The sequence below is a fragment of the Mustela lutreola genome, chromosome 3 (genome assembly GCF_030435805.1).
Source record: "Mustela lutreola isolate mMusLut2 chromosome 3, mMusLut2.pri, whole genome shotgun sequence".
Lineage (NCBI taxonomy): Eukaryota > Metazoa > Chordata > Mammalia > Carnivora > Mustelidae > Mustela > Mustela lutreola.
In genome coordinates, this window is record NC_081292.1 from 115,839,705 (window position 1) to 115,863,046 (window position 23,342).

The following is a 23,342-nucleotide window of genomic DNA, read 5'->3' on the forward strand; positions in this document are numbered from 1 at the left end:
AAGGCCATAATAGGACTTCCTACTTCTCAGCCCAAATGCTGACTGTAGGGCCTGCCAGGGAGACACAAGTGTAGGACAGATATGCCTCTGGGGAGCTCAGTAACACATCAGCCCTCAGCTGTGGCTCAGCCAAGTGCTCAGCTCTGAAAAATCATCCCTCAGGGATAAGGGGAGAAAGCCCTGAGACTGAGTAGAGACAGAGTATCTCTTTACCATAGTTTAAAATGAGATGGGAGGGACGGCAGACATAATCCCTTCCCCAAATACCACTGCCTCCAAGGACCTCTGCCCCTCCTCCCTCCGATTCATTTCCCACACTGCTACTAGGATCATCTTTTGAAAACAGAAATCTGCTCATGTCATTCATCTGCTTAAAAGCCTCTGATGATACTACATTATTTTCAGGATATACCCAACTTCTTGGCATTACCCATGTGGCCTCCTCTCCATCTGATCAGGGCCAAAGTTTAGGGATTCTTCCCATTTGAACTGCGTCTTATGTGCCCTATGCTCATACATTCACGCGCAATTCCCATCTTCAGAACAAGTGATAACTGCTCTCACTGTGCTTTGAGAAATGCTTTTAGTGTTCCTGAGGGCTGGCTGAACTAGGACCCACTCCTTCTGAACTCATCCTTCATAATCCAGCTCAGGTGTTTCCAAAGGGAAACTTTCCCATAAGCCCATGTAGTTTATTAATTCTGTTCTGTGATCTGACAACTTGGTTTACATATCTCTATTTTGACATGCATTCTATCTCATTAAAATGATTTAATTATAGTCGTCTCTCCCACTTAAAGAGTAAGTTCCAAAGGAATGTTAGCTGTTTTCTTTATCTTGGCACCTAGCACATAGTCTTTTAAAATTAGTTGCTTTATTGAGATATAATCTGTTTATGTACCATAAAATTCACTCTTTTAAAGTGTCTGATTCAGTGACTTCTAGTGTATTCAGAATTATGCACCCATCACCACTATTTAATTATAAAGAAATCCCATACCAATTAAGCAGTCACTCCCTATCTCTCCCTCCTCCCAGCCTCTTACAGCCACAATTCTACTTTATTTCTTTATGGATTTGCCCATTTTAGCTAATTCTTATAAATGGAACCAGACAATATGTGGCCTTTTGTGTCTGGCTTCTTTAACTTAGCATAAGGATTTCAGGATTCCTCTATGTTGTAACATGTATCAGAACTTCATTCCTTTTTATGGCTAAATAATATTTTGTTGTGTGAATATACATCTGGTTTATCCATTCATCAACTGATGGATGTTTGGACTGTGACATTCATGCACAAGTTTTTATGTGGACATATATTTTGAATTCCCTTGAAACTGAATCTGCAGGATCATATGGTAATTCTATGTTTAACATTGTAAGGAACCGCCAGACTGTTTTTCAAAATGGCTGTACCATTTTATATGCCTACTAGCAATGTATGAGTGTTTCCAATTTTGCTGTATCTTTGCCAATACATGTTGTCCATCTTTTTACTTTTAGACATCTTAGTAGGTGTGAAGTGGAATCTAACTGTGGTTTTAATATAACTTTAATAAATGTTTATATAATAAATGATCTTTATTTTTCTTTTTTAAGATTTTATTTATTTGACAAAGAGAGAGAGATCACAAGTAGGCAGAGCAGCAGGCACGGGGAGGTAGGGGAAGCAGGCTCCCCGCTGAGCAGAGAGCCTGATGCGGGGATCAATCCCAGGACCCTGAGATCATGACCTGAGCCAAAGGCAGAGGCTTAACCCACTGAGCCACCCAGGAACCCCAATGAATGATCTTTAAACACCCTCTACATAATACACATCACATAAACACTAACTAAATCAAATTCTATTCATTCCACAAATAAGTAAGGTTCCTCACTGTGCTAACTCTCATGCATCTGGTTTAGTCTGGCAAGGTCATGAAGGCAGACTGTGGGGGGAAAAAAGGCCCAGCTTATTGGCCACATAAACTTAGGCAGATCATTTAACCTTTCTGAGCTTTAGTGGGGCATGGCTATAGCATCTGCCTCTTGGTAGCTATGAAGGTTAAATAAAATTATGTGTTTTAAGGGTTTAGCACAGTGGCTGCATGGAATAGCCGCTCAATATATGTTGATTATTACTACTGAGTGAATTATTATTACTGAGTGAAGTGAAGTGATGAAGACAAATAAAGACAAATGCCTAATAATAGTACTATGTGATATAAGCCATGACAGCGAAATTTATATGTCTCTGTGCATAACAATGAGGTTATCCTCTTATAATGTTTACAGAGTGGTTTGAATTCTAAAATACAGATATATAAATATTCTAATTTGAGATGTGTTAGCGTCAAGAAAGCAGTATATTCACATATTCAAAAACAAAAGATTTGGGGTAAGAAAAATTTAGACTTTATGAATGCCACAGCTCCTATGGTCAACTTTCTTTTCTTATTACCATTTTTACCAACTAGACACTATGTGGAAAAGAAGGCTATTTTTCATTTGCATGAGATAATTTCTTATTGCCCTCCTTAGCCCACAAGACAAACATTTCATACAATGTTGGTATTTAATAAAAAATGCAAGGTTTGTTTTTAAATTTTGAAGGCATATTTTAAAATTTCATAGTTGTACTAAACAGCTTTCCTTCCCAACTATACACAATATTTTTTGCAGCAGACCAGCAACCATCCTACACATTTTTAATACAAGTGTGAGTGTTTAAAATACAAATTAAAAAATAAAAATACAAACCTGCTTTGGGTAAAGGATGTTTGAGGCTTTGAGGACAGCAGACCAGGAGACTTGAGGATGGGATGGTTATGCTAGAGAAAAGCAGTGGTATGAGCCAGGTCAAAGATGCAAGTACGAAGGCAGGGTAAGAAAGGTAGGCAACCAGTTAGAATCTAATGAGGAGAGTAAAACTGTGAGATATTGAACTATGAGCCCACAAAATGAAAACAACAGGTAAGGTAAAACAGATCTCAAAATCAGAGACTGAGTTGGGATCTGGAGATCTGTTCCAAAATGGAAAGAGAACTACTGTCTGAAGTAACAAAATGGACTTGAAGAAGAGAAACCAAACAGAAAGACCTGCCCTACGCAGGAGTTGGACTTGTTACCATACCAAATTAGAGTTCCTTCTTTTGCTCACTGATCATTATGGATCACTGATGCACTAAGTTTCTCCTTGGATACTTTATAGTGTATATATAATAGATGAAAGGGACCTCAGATGTCATCCAGTGACCTAGGGACTCAAATGGCTGGGTAATGATGTTACTGTTCATCCATTAAAGGACGAAAGAGAGAAAAGCCTCCGTAGAAGTTAAGGGAAGGGCCCAATTCCCATAGGTATTGCTCAAGAAAGGGATATCCCTCAGATGATGGAGTATAAATGAGTATCAGAGAGAGTGGGAAGGCTTCCTATTAGACTACTCTATTGAGTGTATTTTATTCAGAAACAGCCTTTAATCACTTGGAAATGACAATACAGAATAATAAACTCCATATCTTTCTCTCCTTTCACCTATAAATGACCAACCTTATCACTCAACATAAGCCACTGTAGGAAAATCAAAACACCTCAAAACCAAAACAGTACTTAGATGTCATGTATATGAGAGGTAGGAAAAAAAGGAAGAAGCCTGAGAAACAGGACTGCATTTGAGGCAGTGACGCTGGTGACAGACTCTCAGGCAGTACTGGTTACTTAAGGGACAGTTAATTTGGCTGTACAGAGCCGTCTTTCCTCATCGATTTCCTCATCCCTCATGGGATGTTTTCACTGAGTTGGACTTCAATTTGAGTTACGTTTCGATTAATAATTTCTTTAAAAAATGTAAATGTATTTAGGATGGGTAAAGAAATGTTACTCATTCAGTTGTGGGGATTAATTCCACGCAGGTATTAGTCAACTATTTCCCAACAGCTATAGCAGAAGCATTAACCAGTGTTGCACTGAGGCAGAGTCCAGAGGCCCCCATGCTACGCCAGATCACACGCATGGACAGATGTCCTTGTGGAGGTGAGGGAGTACAATGAAGTGATGGAAGAAGTGGCTATTTACCAAACATTACCAAAATCCTGAATATTGCAAACAACCGGGACACTTACACCCATATATACTGGTACAGTATCAGCCCTGCTACCATTTTTTTAAAATCCCAATAGTTAGCTGAATTATATGACAGAAAGAGAATTCTGATTAAGAGAAGAAGGAGATATGGATAATGCCATTCTGAAAGGCAATGAATACCAGGTGAGAGAGATGGAAAGAGATACCAAAACTAAGATAAAAACTTTGTCCAGAAACATTGCTCTCATTCTTGCCCGCCTCTTCTTCGCAATCACAAGGCTTTTTGTCCCCCAAACACATAATCATATTAATATTAGGTTCTCGTTCAATTCACAGAAAATCAATTTTCCAAAAATCCATATGCTAAAAGACAAATGACCTGAAGCCCAATTCCCTGAAGACCAACTTGCCAAAATGACCAAATTTATTGGTTTTCTAAAACTCATTTCTAGAGTTCACAACATTTTGAACATGACAGATTTGCCAGGTTAAGAAGATTGGGGAGCTTGGGAGTTGGGCCTCCTGACTCTCTCCCGGCCCTGAGTTTATCCTTTCCTTGCCCTTCAAACTCATTCTCTGCTCCTTGGTCTCCTTCTCTTTGAGACTCTCAGTCTCCCATTCACCAGGGCTGATGGGCCAGGCTGAGTTACGTGCTAACATACAACTTTGTTTCTCCCTGTAATGGAAGGTCCCTTTTCCATATGCAGCTCAAACCTCCAGCTACAGCCACAGGGTACTGGGACAGGTAGAAAATGAACATCTCTAAAAATGCTAACACTCCAGAAATATTCACAAACTGTTAAAAACCATCCAATGAGAACTCTTATAAACTTTTCAGATAAATAAGCTTTTGATGACAATGGGCAAATTTGGCAAAGATTAATTGAGAAAATTGGAAATATTAAAAAAAATGTTAAATGTAAGAAATTTTATTTTTAAAAAGCTTTAAAAAAGGATCAGAAAGAAATTATAGAAAGAAAGTATAAATAGAAATAGTCCCATAGGAAATGCTAAAATTTTGGCAAAATTCATAAGAAAAATATGTTCATCAGACTAAGTATCTTAGGACCTTTCAACAAATGGAGTATTTCTTAAAATGCATGAAGCTGGAGGGTATAAAGACAAAGTGGTAAGTAGCATGGACACCTAAACTCATTTAAAACACATTTTACATCCTGGCCGGGATCCAACCAAATATAAACAAAGCAAAACCGAATCAAAACAAACGGTCTCTACATTACAGAAATCCAATTTGCAGAAAACCATGCATGCACAGAGACATGTAGTGAGGCCAGAGTGGTTCAAGAGGGTAGAGTAGAAAGATCCCGAACTTACCTCTTCCCAAGTATACAAATATGTAGCTACGTATAGATTCATTTCCTCTCAAAAAGACTAGAAAACTAAGAGGTTATCTACAACAAAGGATATGAAGGCTACATTGAGATGGGTAGGAGAGGCAGAGACATGGTTTTGCCAAAAACCCTACCTTGGCCAGAGGGAGGGATATCAGCAGGTTAGCACTTCTCCCAGGGGAGCAAAGCTTGTGTCCCATATCAGACACCCCAACCCTTGGGATTTACACTGTAAAGATAAACCTCAAAAAGTTTTGCTCTAAAAATCAACGGGCTTACATCCAGACCCAAAAGGCAATAGGTGATTAAAAGTCTTCAGATTCACTCATCTTGGGACCCAGGGCAAAAGCAGAAGTTTGCAAAGTGTGCCAAGATTATGCAAAGGAGATTCGTTAGCCATTCTTTAAGCATCTGCTATTGACAAGCATCTGCTGGGGAAGGAGGTACTGGTGAGTGTCATTTTTGAGTGCTGTCTCCACCTTGCCATGCTGGCAGGCACCTCTTTGGTACTCCCCCACCCTTGTTAGCACCAGTGAGCTTGCCCTGCCCCAATGTTCTCTCATGGTCATGCAGAGGCTGGCAGGCCTGCCCTGGCCCTAGGGTCCCCTGCAGTTTCCTGAAGCCAGTGGGCTTGCCCTAGCCCTGAATATTCCTGCTCTGCTACTGTAACCAGTGGGCTAGTCCAGCCGATGTGTTCTCCTGTTGCCCGCTATGGCTAACAAGATTCCCACAGCTCTGCTGAAGCTGGCAGGCAGGTATAGTCAACATAGGGGAAACCCCTATGACAGCTGGCTTTGGTGGCCAGGGTGGCCTGTATTGCTGGGCCCCAAGAGACTAAAACAATCAGAGAGACAGTTCTTGGCAGATGATTAACACCAGGGCATAGCTCAAAAAGCACACTGAAGCCAAGCCCAGTCTTCCTATGAAAAAGGCTTTGTTACATGCCCTAGAGGGTCAGCCTGAGGAACAGACTACAGATTTACCACACAACTAGAGGCAACAGAGGAATTCTCTGGGAATGTAGGCTGAGAGACACCAGCTCTACTCTTCCCTGGCCTCACTACTACTTGCTAGTAACCCCCAGCAAGGAGCTTATCTACTTGTCTGGAGCCTTCATGTGCAAATGCCACCAGGGCACACCTGGGGTTATGAGTACTCAGGGGTTATGAGTACCATCCCATAGGACCGAATATATTTGCAAACTTAAAAAAATCAGCTGTCAGGGTCTGGTTTCTGCTCAGCTTGAAATTGAGCCCTGCATTGGGTTCCTTGGTCTCTGGGGAGCCTGCTTCTCCCTCTGCCCCTCATGCCACTTGCATGCTCTCTCTCTCAATCAAATAAATAAAATCATTAAAAAAAAAGGACAAACCTCTAGCTAGACTCAAGAAAAGAGAGGGCTTAATGAAATAAAAAATGAAAGAGGAGGAGCCACAACTGTTACCAGAGAAATACAAATGATCATATGAGACTATAATGAATAATTATAGGCCAACAACTTGTACAACCTATAAGAAGTAGATAAATTCCTAGAAACACATAAATCTTCTAAGAGTGAGCCATGAAGAAACAGAAAATGTGAGTAGACAGATGACTAATAACGCAGTGACTGAATCAGAAATTACAAAATTCCCAACAAACGAAAGTCTAGGAAGAGATGGCTTCACTGGTAAATTCTACCAAACATTCAAGAAGATTTAAAAACATACTTGTCAAACTCTTCCAAAAACTAAAGAGAAGAAAATGCTCCTAAATTCATTTTAAGTGGCCAGCATTACCCTATACTAAAACTAGACAAGTATACCACAGAAAAAGAAAACAACAGGCTAATAGCCCCAAAGGACATAGATGCAAAAATCCTCATTAAGATATTAGCAAAAAGAATTCAATAATAAATAAAAAGGAAGATACATGATGATCAAGTGGGAATTATTCCAGGGATGCAGGAATGGTTCAATATCCACAAATTAATAATTATGCTACATTAATAAAATCTAATATTCATTTTTGATAGAATCTTTCAACAAAGGGAAAATACCTCAGTACAATAAAGGCCATATATGACAAACCCACAATGAGCATCATACTCAATGTGGAAAAGTTGAAAAAGTTCTTCCTCTTCAGAGTAGGGAAAAGACAAGAATGCCCACTCTCACTGCTTTTAGTCAACATAGAATTATAATTCCCAGCTGCAGCCATCAGACAAAAAAAGAAATAAGTCATTTAAGTCACAAAGGAAGAAGTAAAATTGTCACTATTTGTAGATGACATGATTTTACACATGTAAAACCCCTAGACTCTATCAAAAAATGGTTAAAACTAATAAGTGAATTCAGTGAAGTAGGAGAATATGAAATTAATATATATAAACATTACATTTCTGTCCATTACTAATGAACTATCAAAAAGAGAAAATAAGAAAAGAAATCCTATTTACAATTGCATCAAAAGAATAAAATACCCATGAATTAATTTATCCATAGACAGAAAAAGGCCTGTATGCTGAAAACTAATAAGATACCGATGAAAGAAACTGAAGAAGACACAAATAAATTGGAATATATTCTGTGCTCATAAAAATACAGTCTAGATGTTTAATACATCCATATCAAATCCCACTGGCATTTTTCACGGAACCAGAACAAATAATCCTAAAATTTGTGTGGAACCACAAAAGACCTCAAATAACTAAAGCAATCTTGAGATAGAAGAACAAAGGTGGAAATAATAGGGTGGAGATAACAGGCACCCTAATTTCAAACTACAGTATAAAGTTATAGTAATCAAGACAGTCATGGTATTGGCATAAAAAGAGACACATGGATCAATGGAATAGAGAGAACAGATAAAAACCCACATATCTACAGTCAACTAATTTATGACAAAGAAGCTAAGTCCATACTGTGGGGAGAGAACAGTATCTTCAATAAATGCTATTAGGAAAACTGTACAATCACATATGAAAGAATGAAACTAGATTATTGTCTTATACTGTACATAAATAATAACTCGAAATTGATTAAGACTTGAATATAAGACCTGAAACCATAAAAGTATAAGAAAACATAAGCAGTAAGCTCCTTGACATTGGTCATGGAGTTAAATTTTTGGATCTGACCGTGAAGCAAAGGCAACAAAAGCAAAAATAAGTAAGTGAAAGCTTTTACACAGTGAAGGAAACCATCAACAAAATGAAAAGGCAGGGGCATCTGGGTGGCTCAGTCATTAAGCATCTGCCTTCCACTCAGGTCATGATCCCAGGGTCCTGGGATGGAGCCCTGCTTTGTGGTCCCTGCTCAGTGAGAAGCCTGCGTCCCCCTCTCCCACTCCTCCTGCTTGTGTTCCCTCTCTTGTGTTTGTCAAATAAATAAAAATATAATCTTAAAAAAAAAAAGGCAACCTACTAAATAGGAGAATATATCTGTAAATCATATATCTGATAAGGGTTAATAGAAAAAATATATAAAGAACTCAATCAATAGCAGAAAACAAAGAATATAATTTAAAAATGGGCAGAAAATTTAGAGGTAATTTGTCCATCATAAATTAGTTGACTGTAGATATGTGGGTTTTTATCTGTTCTCTCTATTCCATTGATCCATGTGTCTCTTTTTATGCCAATACCATGACTGTCTTGATTACTATAACTTTATACTGTTAATTCATTCATACAAATGAATTAAAAAAAAAAAAAAAGAAGAAGAAGACATATAGATGGCCAAGAGGCACATAACAAGATGTTCAGTATCACTAATTATCAGGGAAATACAAATAAAATCACAATGAGATATCATCTCACACCAGTTAAATGGTTATTATCAAAAAGATAAGAAACAGTAAGTGTTGGTGAGGATGTGGAAAAAGGGAACAATGTGTATGCTGATGGGAATGTAAATTGGTGGAGCCACTATGGAAAAGAATATGTTGAGTACTAAAAACACTAAAAACAGAACTACCATATGATTCAACTATTCCACTTCTGGGCATTTATCCAAAGAAACAAAAACACTAATTTGAGAAGATACATGCATCCCTATATTCATTACAACATTATTTACAATAGCCATGATATGGAAGGAACCCAAGTAGTCACTGATGAATGAATGTATAAGGAAAATGTATTGTCTATATATATTCACTGGCTACTATTCAGCTATAAAAAAGGAACTCTTGCCATTTGCAACATGAATGGACCTTGAGGGTATTATGCTAAGTGAAATAATTTGGACAAAGAAAGACAAATACCATACAATTTCACTTATGTGTGGAGTATAAAAAACCAAATCAAACTAAACTAAACCAAGTTCATAGATACAGAGAACACAGGGGTGGTTATTAGAGGGGAAGGGACTTGGGGCATGGCTGAAAAGGGTAAGGGAGGTTAATTGTATGGTGACTGTGGGTAATGAGACTTACTGTGGAAATCATTTTGTGGTGTATACAAAAATTGAACTATTATGTTGTATACCTGAAACAATGTTATACACCAACTTTACCGCAGTAAAAAATTTTTAAAAATATTTGCTGTTAAAAAAATGACATGCATTGAAAAATCTGTGCAAGGTAATACTAAAGTGTGAAAGAAAAAACACTTGACTCATGAAAGAAAGGTAATTGGGTGTTTTTTTTTTTTTAAAAAAAAACAACTTTGTACATAGATACATGTTTTTCTTCAGCTACACTTAAAAACAATAAACATGTATATTTGTAGGAAGATATAGTTCAAATTCTTAATACTATCTTAAAAATGAACCCTTAAATATAATTCAATAGTTTGGAAGTTTTAGAGAACAGCTACAAATTATAATTTTAGTTATATATTTTTAAAATATCTAGGACTTTAAATACCTATTGATTTTTTCAATAGACGAAAACACAGAAACACCAAAAGGAAAGTAGTTTTTAAACAAAAGAAAAAAGTCTTAGAACTAATCCCTCTATCTTTTTTAAGCAGTATTTGACAGAAAACATTCTAGTATCCTTAAAAAAAAAAAAAAAAGGACTAACTCTAAATAAGATACAGAAAAAGATTTAGTAAGATTTCACATAAAAAAAATTGTTTCTTCCTATGGAACTAAACTTTCCAGACTTTACTTTTATTTCTATAATATATGATCAATTCTTTAAAAAATTAAAACTAGGGCGCCTGGGTGGCTCAGTGGGTTAAGCCGCTGCCTTTGGCTCAGGTCATCATCTCAGGGTCCTGAGATCAAGTCCTACATCGGGCTCTCTGCTCAGCGGGGAGCCTGCTTCCTCCTCTCTCTCTGCCTGCCTCTCTGCCTACTTGTGATCTCTCTCTGTCAAATAAATAAATAAAATCTTTAAAAAAAAATTAAAATTAAATTCCCCATACGGAATGAATAATTCACAAGAATAAAAGGCACAGCATAAAGAATAGTCAATGATACTTAATAGAAATGCCTGGGGACATCTAGTAGCTACACTTGTTGAGAACATAGCATAATACATAAACTTTTCAAATCACTGTTTTGTATACCTAAAACTGTATTTTGTACACATGTAACACTGTGTGTCAACTATACTTAAATTCAAAAAAAAATTTTAAACTCCTCCTAACTTTCAGACCATATTGCACCAAAAGGATTAGGAAAAAACCCAGACATTCTGAATAACTAAGCTTTTCTAATGTACAATTTCTTATTCAGTTATATATGGACTTTGATAGTATTTGGTATTATACAGAGACATACCACCATTCAAGATTTACAAATACTAATATTGTAAGGTTTACTTCCTACTTTATTAATATAAAATATTTCTGTTGAGGTTGCCATTCCATTTTTTACTCTTCCCCAGAACCATTCTCCTCCTTCCAGATAAAATCAATATTACAAGTATACGAGATTTTCTAATCTAGGTTTATATGTTTGATTAAATATACATATATAAATACCTAATATTATTTGTGTGTGTATGTTTGTGTACTGTGCATTTTAAAAATAATGTTATGCTAAGTCTGGTCGTGTTAAAATATATAAATCTAATTCATTCATGTTAACTTCTAAATGGTATCTTATGAATATTTAAAAAATTTTTTTAGTTTTTAAGATTTTACTTATTTATTTGAGTGAGAGCACAAGCATGAGCCGAGAGGAGAGGGAGAGGGAGAAGCAGGCTCCTCACTGGACAGTGAGCCTGATGTAAGGCTCGATCCTAGGACTCCAAAATCATTACCTGAGCTGAAGGCAGATGCTTAACCAACCGAGCCCCCTAGGCTCCCTTCTTAAGACAATTTTAAGTAGTCATTCACCTATTGATGAGTATTTTGGTTGTTTCTAATCTTTGGCATTCCAAAAACGGATTCAATAAACATCCTTGTACATGTATCCTTATACCCACAGGTAAAAATATATTACTAGAAATGGAATAGTTTGGTTGGAGGGCGTTTCCAACTTTATCAAATATTGTCTAATTGCTCTTCAAAGGAGTTATGACAACTTATCTGCCTACCTAGCAGTATATGAGAGTTTGGCATATGAAATGTTGCTGACATTTTTGGCATGTCAAGTATTTTCATTGTTGCCAATCTAGTAGGTGTAAAGTATGCTTTTAGTGTAGTTACTTTAAAAGTATTTTGCATGCATGGAAGGACAGAGCCACTGAGCAAATACTATGATGAAGTCAGGAACAAGAGTTTTTGCTTATTAGATAAGGGAAACATAAATACTTGTGTCTGCATAGATATATGGCAAAGGTGAAAAAGAACCTGGTGGTGTTGGATTTGAACTGGAGTATTAGAGTGAACATATGAACTAAAAATGCACACATATACATACAAATACATATTAACCTATCCATGCAAAAATGTGTATATGTGTATAAATCGCTCTATACACTGAAAATAGCTCAGAAGTGATGATATCCTGAGGAATTTAAAAAAAAAATCCTGATTGCTAAGTATCATTCCCCCATTAAATGAATCAGGACTCGTTAAAGAAATGTCCAGCTCCAGGACTGGGGCAAAGAAAATATAAGATCAATCTCAAATTGTTTGTTGAAAAGCTAGAAAGCACTCAGAATAATGTAGGGACTTGCATAAAAAGAAAATGAAAATGATAGTACAGACAAAAGGTTGATATCTAGGATCTATAAAGAACTTCTCAAACTCAACACACACAAAATAGATAATCATATCAAAAAATGGGCAGAAAAACTGTGGAAAGAACCAAGATGCGCTTCAATGGACGAATGGATAGGGAAGATGTGGTCCATATACACTATGGAGTATTATGCCTCCAACAGAAAGGATGAATACCCAACTTTTGTAGCAACATGGATGGGACTGGAGGAGATTATGCTGAGTGAAATAAGTCAAGCAGAGAGAGTCAATTATCATATGGTTTCACTTATTTGTGGAGCATAACAAATAGCATGGAGGAGTTAGAGAGGAGAAGGGAGTTGGGGGAAATTGGAAGGGGAGGTGAACCATGAGAGACTATGGACTCTGAAAAAACAATCTGAGGGGTTTTAAGTGGTGGGGGGGTGGGAGGTTGGGGGAAGCAGGGGGTGGGTATTAGAGAGGGCACGTATTGCATGGAGCACTGGGTGTGGTACAAAAACAATGAATACTGTTATGCTGAAAATAAATAAAAAACAAATTAAAAAAAATTTTAAAAATGGGCAGAAGATATGAACAGACACTTCTCCAATGAAGACATACAAATGGCTATCAGACACATGAAATAATGTTCATCATTAGCCATCAGGGAGATTCAAATTAAAACCACACTGAGATACCACCTTATACCAGTAGAATGGCCAAAATTAGCAAGACAGGAAGCAACATGTGTTGGAGGGGATGTGGAGAAAGGGGAACCCTTTTACACTGTTGGTGGGAATGCAAGTTGGTGCAGCCACTTTGAAGAACAGTGTGGAGATTCCTTAAGAAATTAAAAATAGAGCTTCCCTATGACTCTGCAATTGCACTACTGGGTATTTACCCCAAAGATAAAGATGTAGTGAAAAGAAGGGCCAATGTTTGTAGCAGCAATGACCACGGTCGCCAGACTGTGGAAGGAACCAAGATGCCCTTCAACAGACGAATGTATAAGGAAGATGTGGTCCATATGCACTATGGAGTATTATGCCTCCATCAGAAAGGACGAATACCCAACTTTTGTATCAACATGAAGAGATTATTTTGAGTGAAATAAGTCAAGCAGAGAAAGTCAATTTTCATATGGTTTCACTTATTTGTGGAGCATAACAAATAACATGGAGGACATAGGGAGATGGAGAGGAGAAGGGAGTTGAGGGAAATTGGAGGGGGAGGTGAACCATGAGAGACCATGGTTCTCATGGACCTCAGGTTCAACCTGAGGGTTTTGAAGGGGTGGGGGGTGGGAGGTTGGGAGAGCCAGATGATGGGTATTAAGGAGGGCACGTATTGCAAGGAGTACTGCGTGTGGTGCAAAAACAATGAATTCTGTTACGCTGAAAAGAAATAAAATTAAAAAAAAAAAAAAAGAAAAGAAAAAGGAAAAAAGGAAAAAGAAAAAAGAAAAGAAAGGTGCTTCCATAAGCCAGATATTACGAAAAACAAAGAATAAAAGTAAAGAATTATAACACAGTAATAGTAACAATTCTGTTACTATTATCCCAAGTTTTAGTGATATATATATATATATTTTTAAAGATTTTATTTGTTTATTTGACAGACAGAGATCACAAGTAGACAGGCAGGCAGAGAGAGAGAGAGAGAGAAGCAGGCTCCCTGCTGAGCAGTGAGCCCGATGCGGGACTCGATCCCAGGATCCCGAGATCATGACCTGAGCCGAAGGCAGCGGCTTAACCCACTGAGCCACCCAGGCGCCCCCTTAGTGATATATTTTTTAAATGAGGAAAAATAAAGTTTATCTTTACAGAAAAACATCAACTAATAAATATAGAAGCAAAGATAGAAATAGAAAAACCACTATTTCAAAATAACCTAGACAAAGATCACAGTGAATGCTAAGACCATTGGATGAAAGGTTTTGGACACAGGACAGCCACATAATCTCAGAACACCACACCACAGATTATTTAGTAATTGTCAAGGGAAAATGTGTCTTTATAGTTCGCCTTAATTTGGTGCAAAGTTTCTTCCCATGCTTATTGGTTATTCAGGTGTCCTCTAATGCTCACATTCTCGGTCTATTTTTCTGTTGCCTTGTTTGTATTTTACTAATTACATTGTATAAATTCTTATATACTTTGGACATTGTAATACATATGTCTTTACAGAGTCTGTGACCTGCTTGTGTTCCACTTTTGGCAAATTTATACATTCTCCCCTGTCCTCTTGATTGTACAGCTAATAGCCACCTACGTCTTCTTCTGAAGGCTGGATTCTATTGAGCCTGCTTTTCTAAGGATAACAGTGAGCATTGGCATTAACTGTTGGAAGATACAAGCCACTGGTGCAGCCTCCTTTCAATGTCATCTTGTGGCTCTAGGTTTTCCAGTTTTACATGGAACCTCCTTTCAATAGCACAATCAAAATTTGCTATAAAAAATATGATAAAGTTATAGTTTTAGGACATTAAAACTTAAAAAAAGAAAACAATTTGTCATATAATCTTACGTGAGTGAACAAAACTTCATTCCTGAGCTCTTCAAAGCTTTCATTTGGAGTCCAAGCTTCAGCAAACTGCAGGAAGTCCCATTTTTCCTTATCACCTTCCTCAACCTGAAGTTTCTCCTTCCTACCATTCAATGTGCTCCCTGTAACTTGTGTCTGTAAAGTGAAGAAGCATAAGAATTTTACAAAAGTTCTCTCACAGCTGATACTTACTAAGCAGTGACCTGATTTTGCAATTAAACCACAAGCAATTCATCAAAGACACTTAGTGTTTCAACCTATCATGGACTTCATTAATAAAATTTTTCAAAATTACAAACAAATTGCCAAGTAGATGATTCCCATACTTAATGAGGAAAATGTCTCACCAGAGAAGTTATACTATTTGCTTTTCTTATAAAAACTTTATTCTAATATTTATAAACTTCGAAACTAAACCCACATAATTGGCCATTTTAAATACATATATACTCAGTGCTTGAAAAACATCCTCTAATAATTAGTCAAATCTTTTCTATGAATACCTCTCCGGGCTGGGGAGGAGAAGAGACAGTTGAGTGGACAGAACTAGTGACATGCCTCCTACCCTTTCTGGGGTCCAGGTACAGGCTGTCCTCTGCTCAAAATTAGCCAGGAACTCAATCCTTCCTGGTAAGGGTTTATTCTTAGCTTACAAAAAGGACTTGGGGTTTGACACTGTTATTATTCCTTGCTAGCCCATCCTTCTCTGATCTCTAAAATAGTAGATGAAGGCCATGGAAGACAGTAAGAACACATGTAAGTGTACATCTCTCCCTTAATGGAGAGGATACGTAAGGTACTACCAACTGAAGACTTCTCTAACCTTGGTTCCTATCAACATCACTATCTTAGTGTACTTGAATATCCTTTGCCTGAAAACACTACAACTCAGCCTCTTAACTTACGTAGGCTCCACATAATGAATAAAATGGTAACCTGGAGATTGGGGAGGGTATGTGCTATGGTGAGTGCTGGAGTGTGTAAGCCTGACGATTCATAGACCTGTACCCCTGGGGCTAATAATATATTATATGTTAATTTTAAAAAAGTAATAAAAAATTTTTGGAAAAAAAGGTAACCTGGTTTGAATTCAAGCTTTACCTTTCGATTCAACATTCCCCACATAAGAGTGTCTAGAGTCCCATTTGCAACAAGGTAGTGAATATTCACAGAACTGCACTGTCCAATTCGGTGAGCCCGGTCTTCTGCTTGTTTTATATGTCCAGGGTCCCAGTACAACTCAGCAAATACAACATGAGTTGCAGCAGTAAATGTCAAACCCTAAGAAAAATAAAGTGAAGAAACTGAGATGCAAATAAACTGAAAATGTAACAGAGAGCCAGATATAATAAAGTCTTTCTGAACATGTTAAATGAACAAGAGAAAGCTAAAGGACTTAAAAATAAATCAGTCTTTCGTTTTAAGCCAAATTAAGAAAATTTAATTCATGAAAGGCAAATGAAGACTGCTTACTGCAAATGTCCAGGTGAACTACAAAAAACACATTTAAAAGGTATTTCAATATTTCAAAAGTTAGTTTGATGGATATATATATATAAACAAAATCACTTTATCCTCTGATGAAGACTGGATTCACATTACCACTGGAAAATCTAATAAAATACATTATAAATGAGAATATAATTTCTAACACATGGTATCCATAGCAACTAGGCAGAGAGCAATGACTTCCTCTATTCATTTAATTCATAGTGTTGTTCTATAAAACAGGAAAATCATGTCTTCAGTCACACTGTTCTCTTCCTATGAAATTCTCATGTTACATCTCAAACACCCTTAAGTTTACTGGCTTCTATCTCAATATATATGACACAATTGGATTTTTTGTGCAATTGCATTTTACATCAGTTTGAAATAGTGTGACATTATTAAGTATTAACTAGGTCTTCTTGTATAATCATTATATGAAAAATAATGCAAATCTCCTCGAATTAAAGAGTATTTTAAAAAATGCATGATTTTAAAGTTGAAAGGCTGGTAAAACGTGAAGCATACTTAAGCTATTGTCACACATTAGTCAGTGATGTTATGTGGTTGAAAGAAATACCTACTATTCTTTGAAAGCATCATCTAATCCATGCTGCTGTTCATATGCCCTGGAACTTCCATCAGAGAATGACTTTTGTGACTGCTGTGCTGTTATTTTTACATAGCTTTAACTTAAAATATTTTTATATCATATAACAACATTATTATTAGCATTCATGAAATGGAGGCATGAGTTCTCAAGCTGAAAAATTCACTAAAGACCCATCACTTTGGAACAGAAGTTAGAAGTGATAAAAACATGGAAAGCCAACAACCATCAAGCTAAACTGTGCTGATATTTAGGACAGAAAACACCACAAAACATTAGAGATGATGCTAGAAAATAACAAATAGTATTTAAAGAAGGAAGAACACCTTTAAGTGTTTTAGAGGTATCATATAACCATACAAGAATAAAGGGGAAATAAGCTGGCAAGACCCAAACTCCTCTAACATACCACTAAACTACAATGGAAGATTCACATGCCCTAAGAACAAAGCCCTTTCTAGTTTCCTTTATTCCTATGAACATACTAGTGTTCAAGTGTATGAGTTTTGAATTATACCAGGTTCTCAGGAATACAGCCTTGAATAAAATATGGGTGTCCTAAATAATCTTAATTTCAGAAGGTCTTTTATCAAGCCACCCCCAAATCCTCCTGCCTGGCTTCCTTCTACTTTTCTTCTCCCATGCTATGAGTACTCCATTTCTAATTTTAAGCTCTTTTTGATGAAATTCTCTTTGGCTGGAATATTCTAACTGATATAAAACTTAAGACTTGTAGAGATTTAATCCAACATGAGTGTAGTGTTGAGACAACCCTCCTTTTGGTAAGAACTCCTGGTGAGTTCTAGAACTTCCAAATCCTTATGAAGCTTACCTCTATATACAATTTTATAGACATCAGTTACCTGGCTAAAAGCAGATCTTTGGCCCTGGTTTAGATTCCAGAGTCGACAGATCTACTATATATTAGGCTGGATGCACAGAAAATCTTTTCAATCACTTTTCCCTATGTTAAATATCCTGGCTTGGGAATTTACATAAAAATATTGTAGAATGTTAGCAGGAAAAAAGTCCAGAAGGATCCCCCTTACATAGTGTGACAGAGACTGTCACTATCTTCCATAATAGCTATTTGGTTCTTATTTCTTTGTAACATAACACCTGATTTTCAATGCGATTTTAGACGAAATAAAGGCTACTTTTCCCAGCTTCCCTTGAAGTTAGCTATAACCAAGGTGCTAACTGCAGGTGAATGAAAGGAAGCAATGATGCATGCCTTTCTCCAGTCAGTGCCCTGGATCACAGATATGATGGAGGAACTAGAGCAGCTCTTTTAAATAAGAGGTATCTGCTAGGAATGGTATAGAAAGCTGGAGAGGCTTAAGCCTTAAGGACTTTGTGGAACTACCATGCTAACCTTGGACTGTCTGCATGAGAGAATTAAACTTTGTGTATTTGAGTCATTCTTAATTTGGGTTTTCATTTACTTGCACCCAAACCCAATCCTAAGGGTCAAACCAGAGGTGCTCCATAAAAAGTCCTCAGACAGAAGAGTTCTTTTCTCTCAGGTCACCTTGCCTCACAGGCTCTGGTGAAACCGATCAAGTAAGATAAGTGCTATAAGAAATGAAAGCTGCCCAGAGCAATCTATATTTTCAACACCATCCCGATTAAAATATCAATGGCACTTTTCATAGTGCTGGAACAAACAATCCTAAAATTTATATGGAACCAGAAAAGACGCCAAATTGCCAAGGAAATGTTGAAAAAGAAAGGAAAATTCTATGCAAATTCAAAGTTAGGAAAAAAGAAAAAAGGTAATGGAAAAGTATTAGGATTAAATTAACTATACTCATCTAGGAAATTCTTTCCTTGAAAATTTAAGAAGATTTGAGTCGGAGGTATTGAGGTCTCCTTCTATTATACTTTCTATCTCTCCAAAGCAGAATATTTATTACACTTTTGTCTCGATACAAAGTTATAATTATGGCTAATGACCTTTTTATTATCTTAATGATATTATCCAATTTATACCTGGAATTTCTTTTTTTTTCTTTTGATAAACTTTACTGAGGTATAATTTCCATAAAATAGAAAGCACCAATTTTAAACTTAGCATCTTGTGAATTTTAACAAATATATACATCTATGTTCTTTCGAATTTTAAAACATAGGAATGAGGTCACAGTGTATGTACAATTCTGCAACTGGTTTAGGGATTCACTAATATCATGGACATTTTTTTTTTCATGACACTGACCTCTTTTTTTTATATATATATATTTTTTATTATATTTTGTTAGTCACCATGCAGTACATCATTAGTTTTTGATGTTGTGTTCCATGATTCATTGTTTGCATATAACACCCAGTACTCCATGCAATACATGCCCTCCTTAATACCCATCACTGGGGTAACCCCTCTCCCCTCTAAAACCCTCAGTTTATTTCTTGGCATCCATAGTCTCTCATGGTTCATCTCCTCCTCCAATGCCCCCCCCCTTCATTCTTCCCTTCCTTCTCCTAATGTCCTCCATGCTATTCTTTGTGTTCCACAAATAAGTGAAACCATATGATAATTGACTTTTCTCTGTTTGACTTATTCTACTTAGCATAATCTCCTCCTGGAATTTCTTACCTGGCCAGCAGCCTGAATGCTTAGGATAGCCACACGAGTATCAGGATCCTTTTGAAACTGATTCACTAGATGTATTCTTTCTGAAGATGGAACGCTTCCATCTATCCTAATGTACCGAGCCTAGTATCAACAAGGGAAATGGCAAAATTAGCACAAAACCCTATGCACCCATCTCATTTAATATGTTTTATACCGTATTTTTATGCTCAAATAATAAAATAGAAATGGGGTAAGATGAAATGTTAGTAAATGTTAAATAAGAAGAATTTTAATCAAGTTTCTTAATAGCTTCTTATAACAATTCCGTATTTTTAAATCTTTTCACCTACTTGACAGTAGGCTCCATGTCTAATTCATCCTCACACCATCAATGCCAAGTGCAATGCCTTGTATATAACAGGAGCTCCATAAATCATGACTGAATTAAGCTAATGCCGTTAGTAAAATTCTGTGTGAATTCATATGCAAACTTTAAATTATGGATCAAATTAACTTGAAAGTCACAGGTTCACTGATTCCAAAGTAAAAATAAAGCCAGACAAGTGAAAAGAGAGAAAGAAGTTTTTATCCATATTATTATGGATTCATGAAGAACAATGCATTTACTTCTGAAATATCCTAATATTAACTGGGAAAATATATTTTTTAGTATACCATTTGAACTCATTTTTTTTTTTTGCATTCCTAAGCTTTTTTTTTTTTTTTTTTTTAAGATTTTATTTATTTATTTGTCATAGAGTGAGAAGCAAGAGCAAGCACAGGCAGACAGAGTGGCAGGCAGAGGCAGAGGGAGAAGCAGGCTCCCTGCCAAGCAAGGAGCCCGATGTGGGACTCGATCCCAGGACGCTGGGATCATGACCTGAGCCGAAGGCAGCCGCTTAACCAACTGAGCCACCCAGGCGTCCCTGCATTCCTAAGCTTAACAGAAATATGTGAAACGGTCTCCTCCATTGAATTTGGGAACCAAGACAGTCACACACATTTTTAAAAAGTAGGGAAACAGTAAGTGCTAAACTCAACAGTGGTGTCTTCTAGGAATGATCTGGGTTAGGAAAAGGGAGCAATCAGTGTGTGTTAAAGTAGCTAAAAAGCACTCACTACTCAACTTTCTAAAATTCAGTATGAAGTCGTGAATTTCAAATAGTCTCATTTACATATGCACTTCTGTGGAAAACATAACCTTATATAGTTGAGACATACAAATACTCACTTTCATAAGGAAATGGTTAATCATTAAATAGAATGCCCCATATTAACTTTCTATGTCTTCACAAACAGATATACATTGACCAGTGATCCATTAAAATCCCATAAGGGAGATTATAAAATCTTCCAACAGTCTTTCTAAAGAAAACACACATAGTCAGGCTAGGGAGACTTTGGGCGAGATTCACCTCCAACCGATGACTACCTATTGTTTTTAATGGATAGTGATACTAAATGGGATTCTAAACATATCAGTAAAGGAGAAGTGGGGAGAATAGACTGCTATACTTAGAATAGATCCCAGGAATTTTAGTTTTAAGCTTAATGGAATCAGAATAGAAAATATTATGAATTTAATTTTATTGCCTAATCATTAAAAATAATATTTCAAAGGCTAATAAACTCTTCCCTCAAAAGGCATTTTAAAGATATGATATTATAATCAGTGTGAGAGCACCTTTTCACAGATAGCATTTTATTATATTGTCATCAATCCTCCTATGAAGGAAACACTAGGATTACTTCTTTGGTAATATTAATAAACATACTGGCAAATGTTCAAAAAATATATACGAAGTTTTAAAAAACATGGCGTAGGGGGCGCCTGGGTGGCTCAGTGGGTTAAGCCGCTGCCTTTGGCTCAAGTCATGATCTCAGGGTCCTGGGATCGAGCCCCACATCAGGCTCTCTGCTCTGCGGGGAGCCTGCTTCCTCCTCTCTGCCTGCCTCTCTGCCTACTTGTGATCTCTGTCTGTCAAATAAATAAATAAAATCTTTAAAAACAAACAAACAAACAAACATGGCTTAGGGGCGCCTGGGTGGCTCAGTGGGTTAAAGCCTCTGCCTTCGGCTCAGGTCATGATCGCGGGGTTCTGGGATCGGGCCCCACATTGGGCTCTCTGCTCAGCAGGGAGCCTGCTTCCCCACCCCCTCTCTCTGCCTGCCTCTCTACTTGTGATCTCTGTCTGTCAAATAAATAAATAAAGTCTTTAAAAAAATAAAAACAAAAACATGGCTTAATTCTTCACTTAAAAACTCTACCTACATAAGCACATGGTTCTGCTGCAACATGTATATTAAGCTCACACGATTTGTCAGGAAATTTCTTCTGGCTGTTTCTGAGCATCTCTAAAAGCCCTCAGCACATAAAGAGAAATACCAGATTTAAACTCTGAAAGAAAACATGGCAGATGCTGTCACTGATAGAGAAGACTGCTGGGGAATTAGGTGAACCTAAGAAAATGCAGCAAGGCCAGCAGGTTTGGGAAGCTTACTGGAGAGGGTACTTGGCCCATCTGTTTCAAACTCCCTGTACTAAATCTTACTCTACATCATACTCTACAGAATATGTTCCCTGGAAATTTAAAAGGTGTGACTGCAGCTGGACTAAAATTGGCTAAATTCATTCTGTTTCCCTTGACATCACCTATATTTTAAGGCTGACTTGCAGGTAAATTAAAAATTTTAATTTTTAACTCTCTACACCAGTCTCAAAAGGTATATCTGGTAAGAATAAAGGAATTCACAATATATCCTATCAAGTCAGCATATTTTTAACCAATCCAGATAATTAGTTCAGTGGAAAATTATAATCCTGGAATAAAAGAAAAAGTTTAATAGTTTAACATCAACATAATAATAATATGATATTAGTATAATTAGCAAGAAAACAATCTAATCATAATGAAAATATCATCATTTAAAGAAGGCCAAAAGAACCCTCAAATTACAAGACTACAATTAATGTTTAGTATATTAAAAACCTGCATCCTAAAAAGTATTTTACAGAAAAATGATAACATACCTTGTTTTCTATGACTGCTTCTGTGCAAGCTTGGAGCATGCTTAAATGATGAGCAAAAACCAGAAACTTCAGTGAATCATTCTGAAGCATCATCTTAATATAGTCCTTTACAGCACCTGCCTAAATATTAAAAGTTAAACCTTATTAATGGTATATAAATCTTTATTTAAAAAAATCACATCACTTGGAACTAGAGGGTATTATGTTGAGCGAAATAAGTCAATCAGAGAAAGACAATTATCATATGATATCTCATATGATATGAGGAATTTGAGAGACAGGGCGGGGGGTTTGGGGATAGGGAAGGAAAAAATGAAAAAATATGAGATCAGGAGGGAGACAAACCATCAGAGACTCTTAATCTCACAAAACAAACTGAGGGTTGCTGGGGGGATGGTAGGGAGAGGGTGGTTGGGTTATGGACATTGGGGAGGGTATGTGATATCGTGAGTGCTGTGAAATGTGTAAGCCTGATGATTCACAGACCTATACCCCTGGGGTAAAGAATGCATTATATGTCAATAAAAATAATTTTAAAAAAATCACATCACTTGCAAAGGGGCACATGCACCCGAATGTTTATAGCAGCAATGTCCACAATAGCCAAAGTATAAAAAGAACT

The 23,342-nt window shown here is 36.7% G+C and overlaps 1 protein-coding gene across 3 annotated transcripts in view; it reads right to left on the bottom strand.

Moving 5' to 3' along the window:
* ZRANB3 (zinc finger RANBP2-type containing 3) overlaps nucleotides 1-23,342 on the bottom strand; it is a 320,871-nt gene that overhangs the window by 34,769 nt on the left and 262,760 nt on the right. For all 3 annotated transcript variants that reach the window (XM_059166728.1, XM_059166729.1, XM_059166730.1), the window contains 4 exons: nucleotides 22,721-22,840; nucleotides 19,711-19,830; nucleotides 16,118-16,297; nucleotides 14,999-15,151 (listed from right to left, as the gene is read on the bottom strand). In XM_059166728.1, the coding sequence (XP_059022711.1) occupies nucleotides 14,999-15,151; nucleotides 16,118-16,297; nucleotides 19,711-19,830; nucleotides 22,721-22,840 (573 nt within the window). The remainder of the gene's footprint in view (nucleotides 1-14,998; nucleotides 15,152-16,117; nucleotides 16,298-19,710; nucleotides 19,831-22,720; nucleotides 22,841-23,342) is intronic.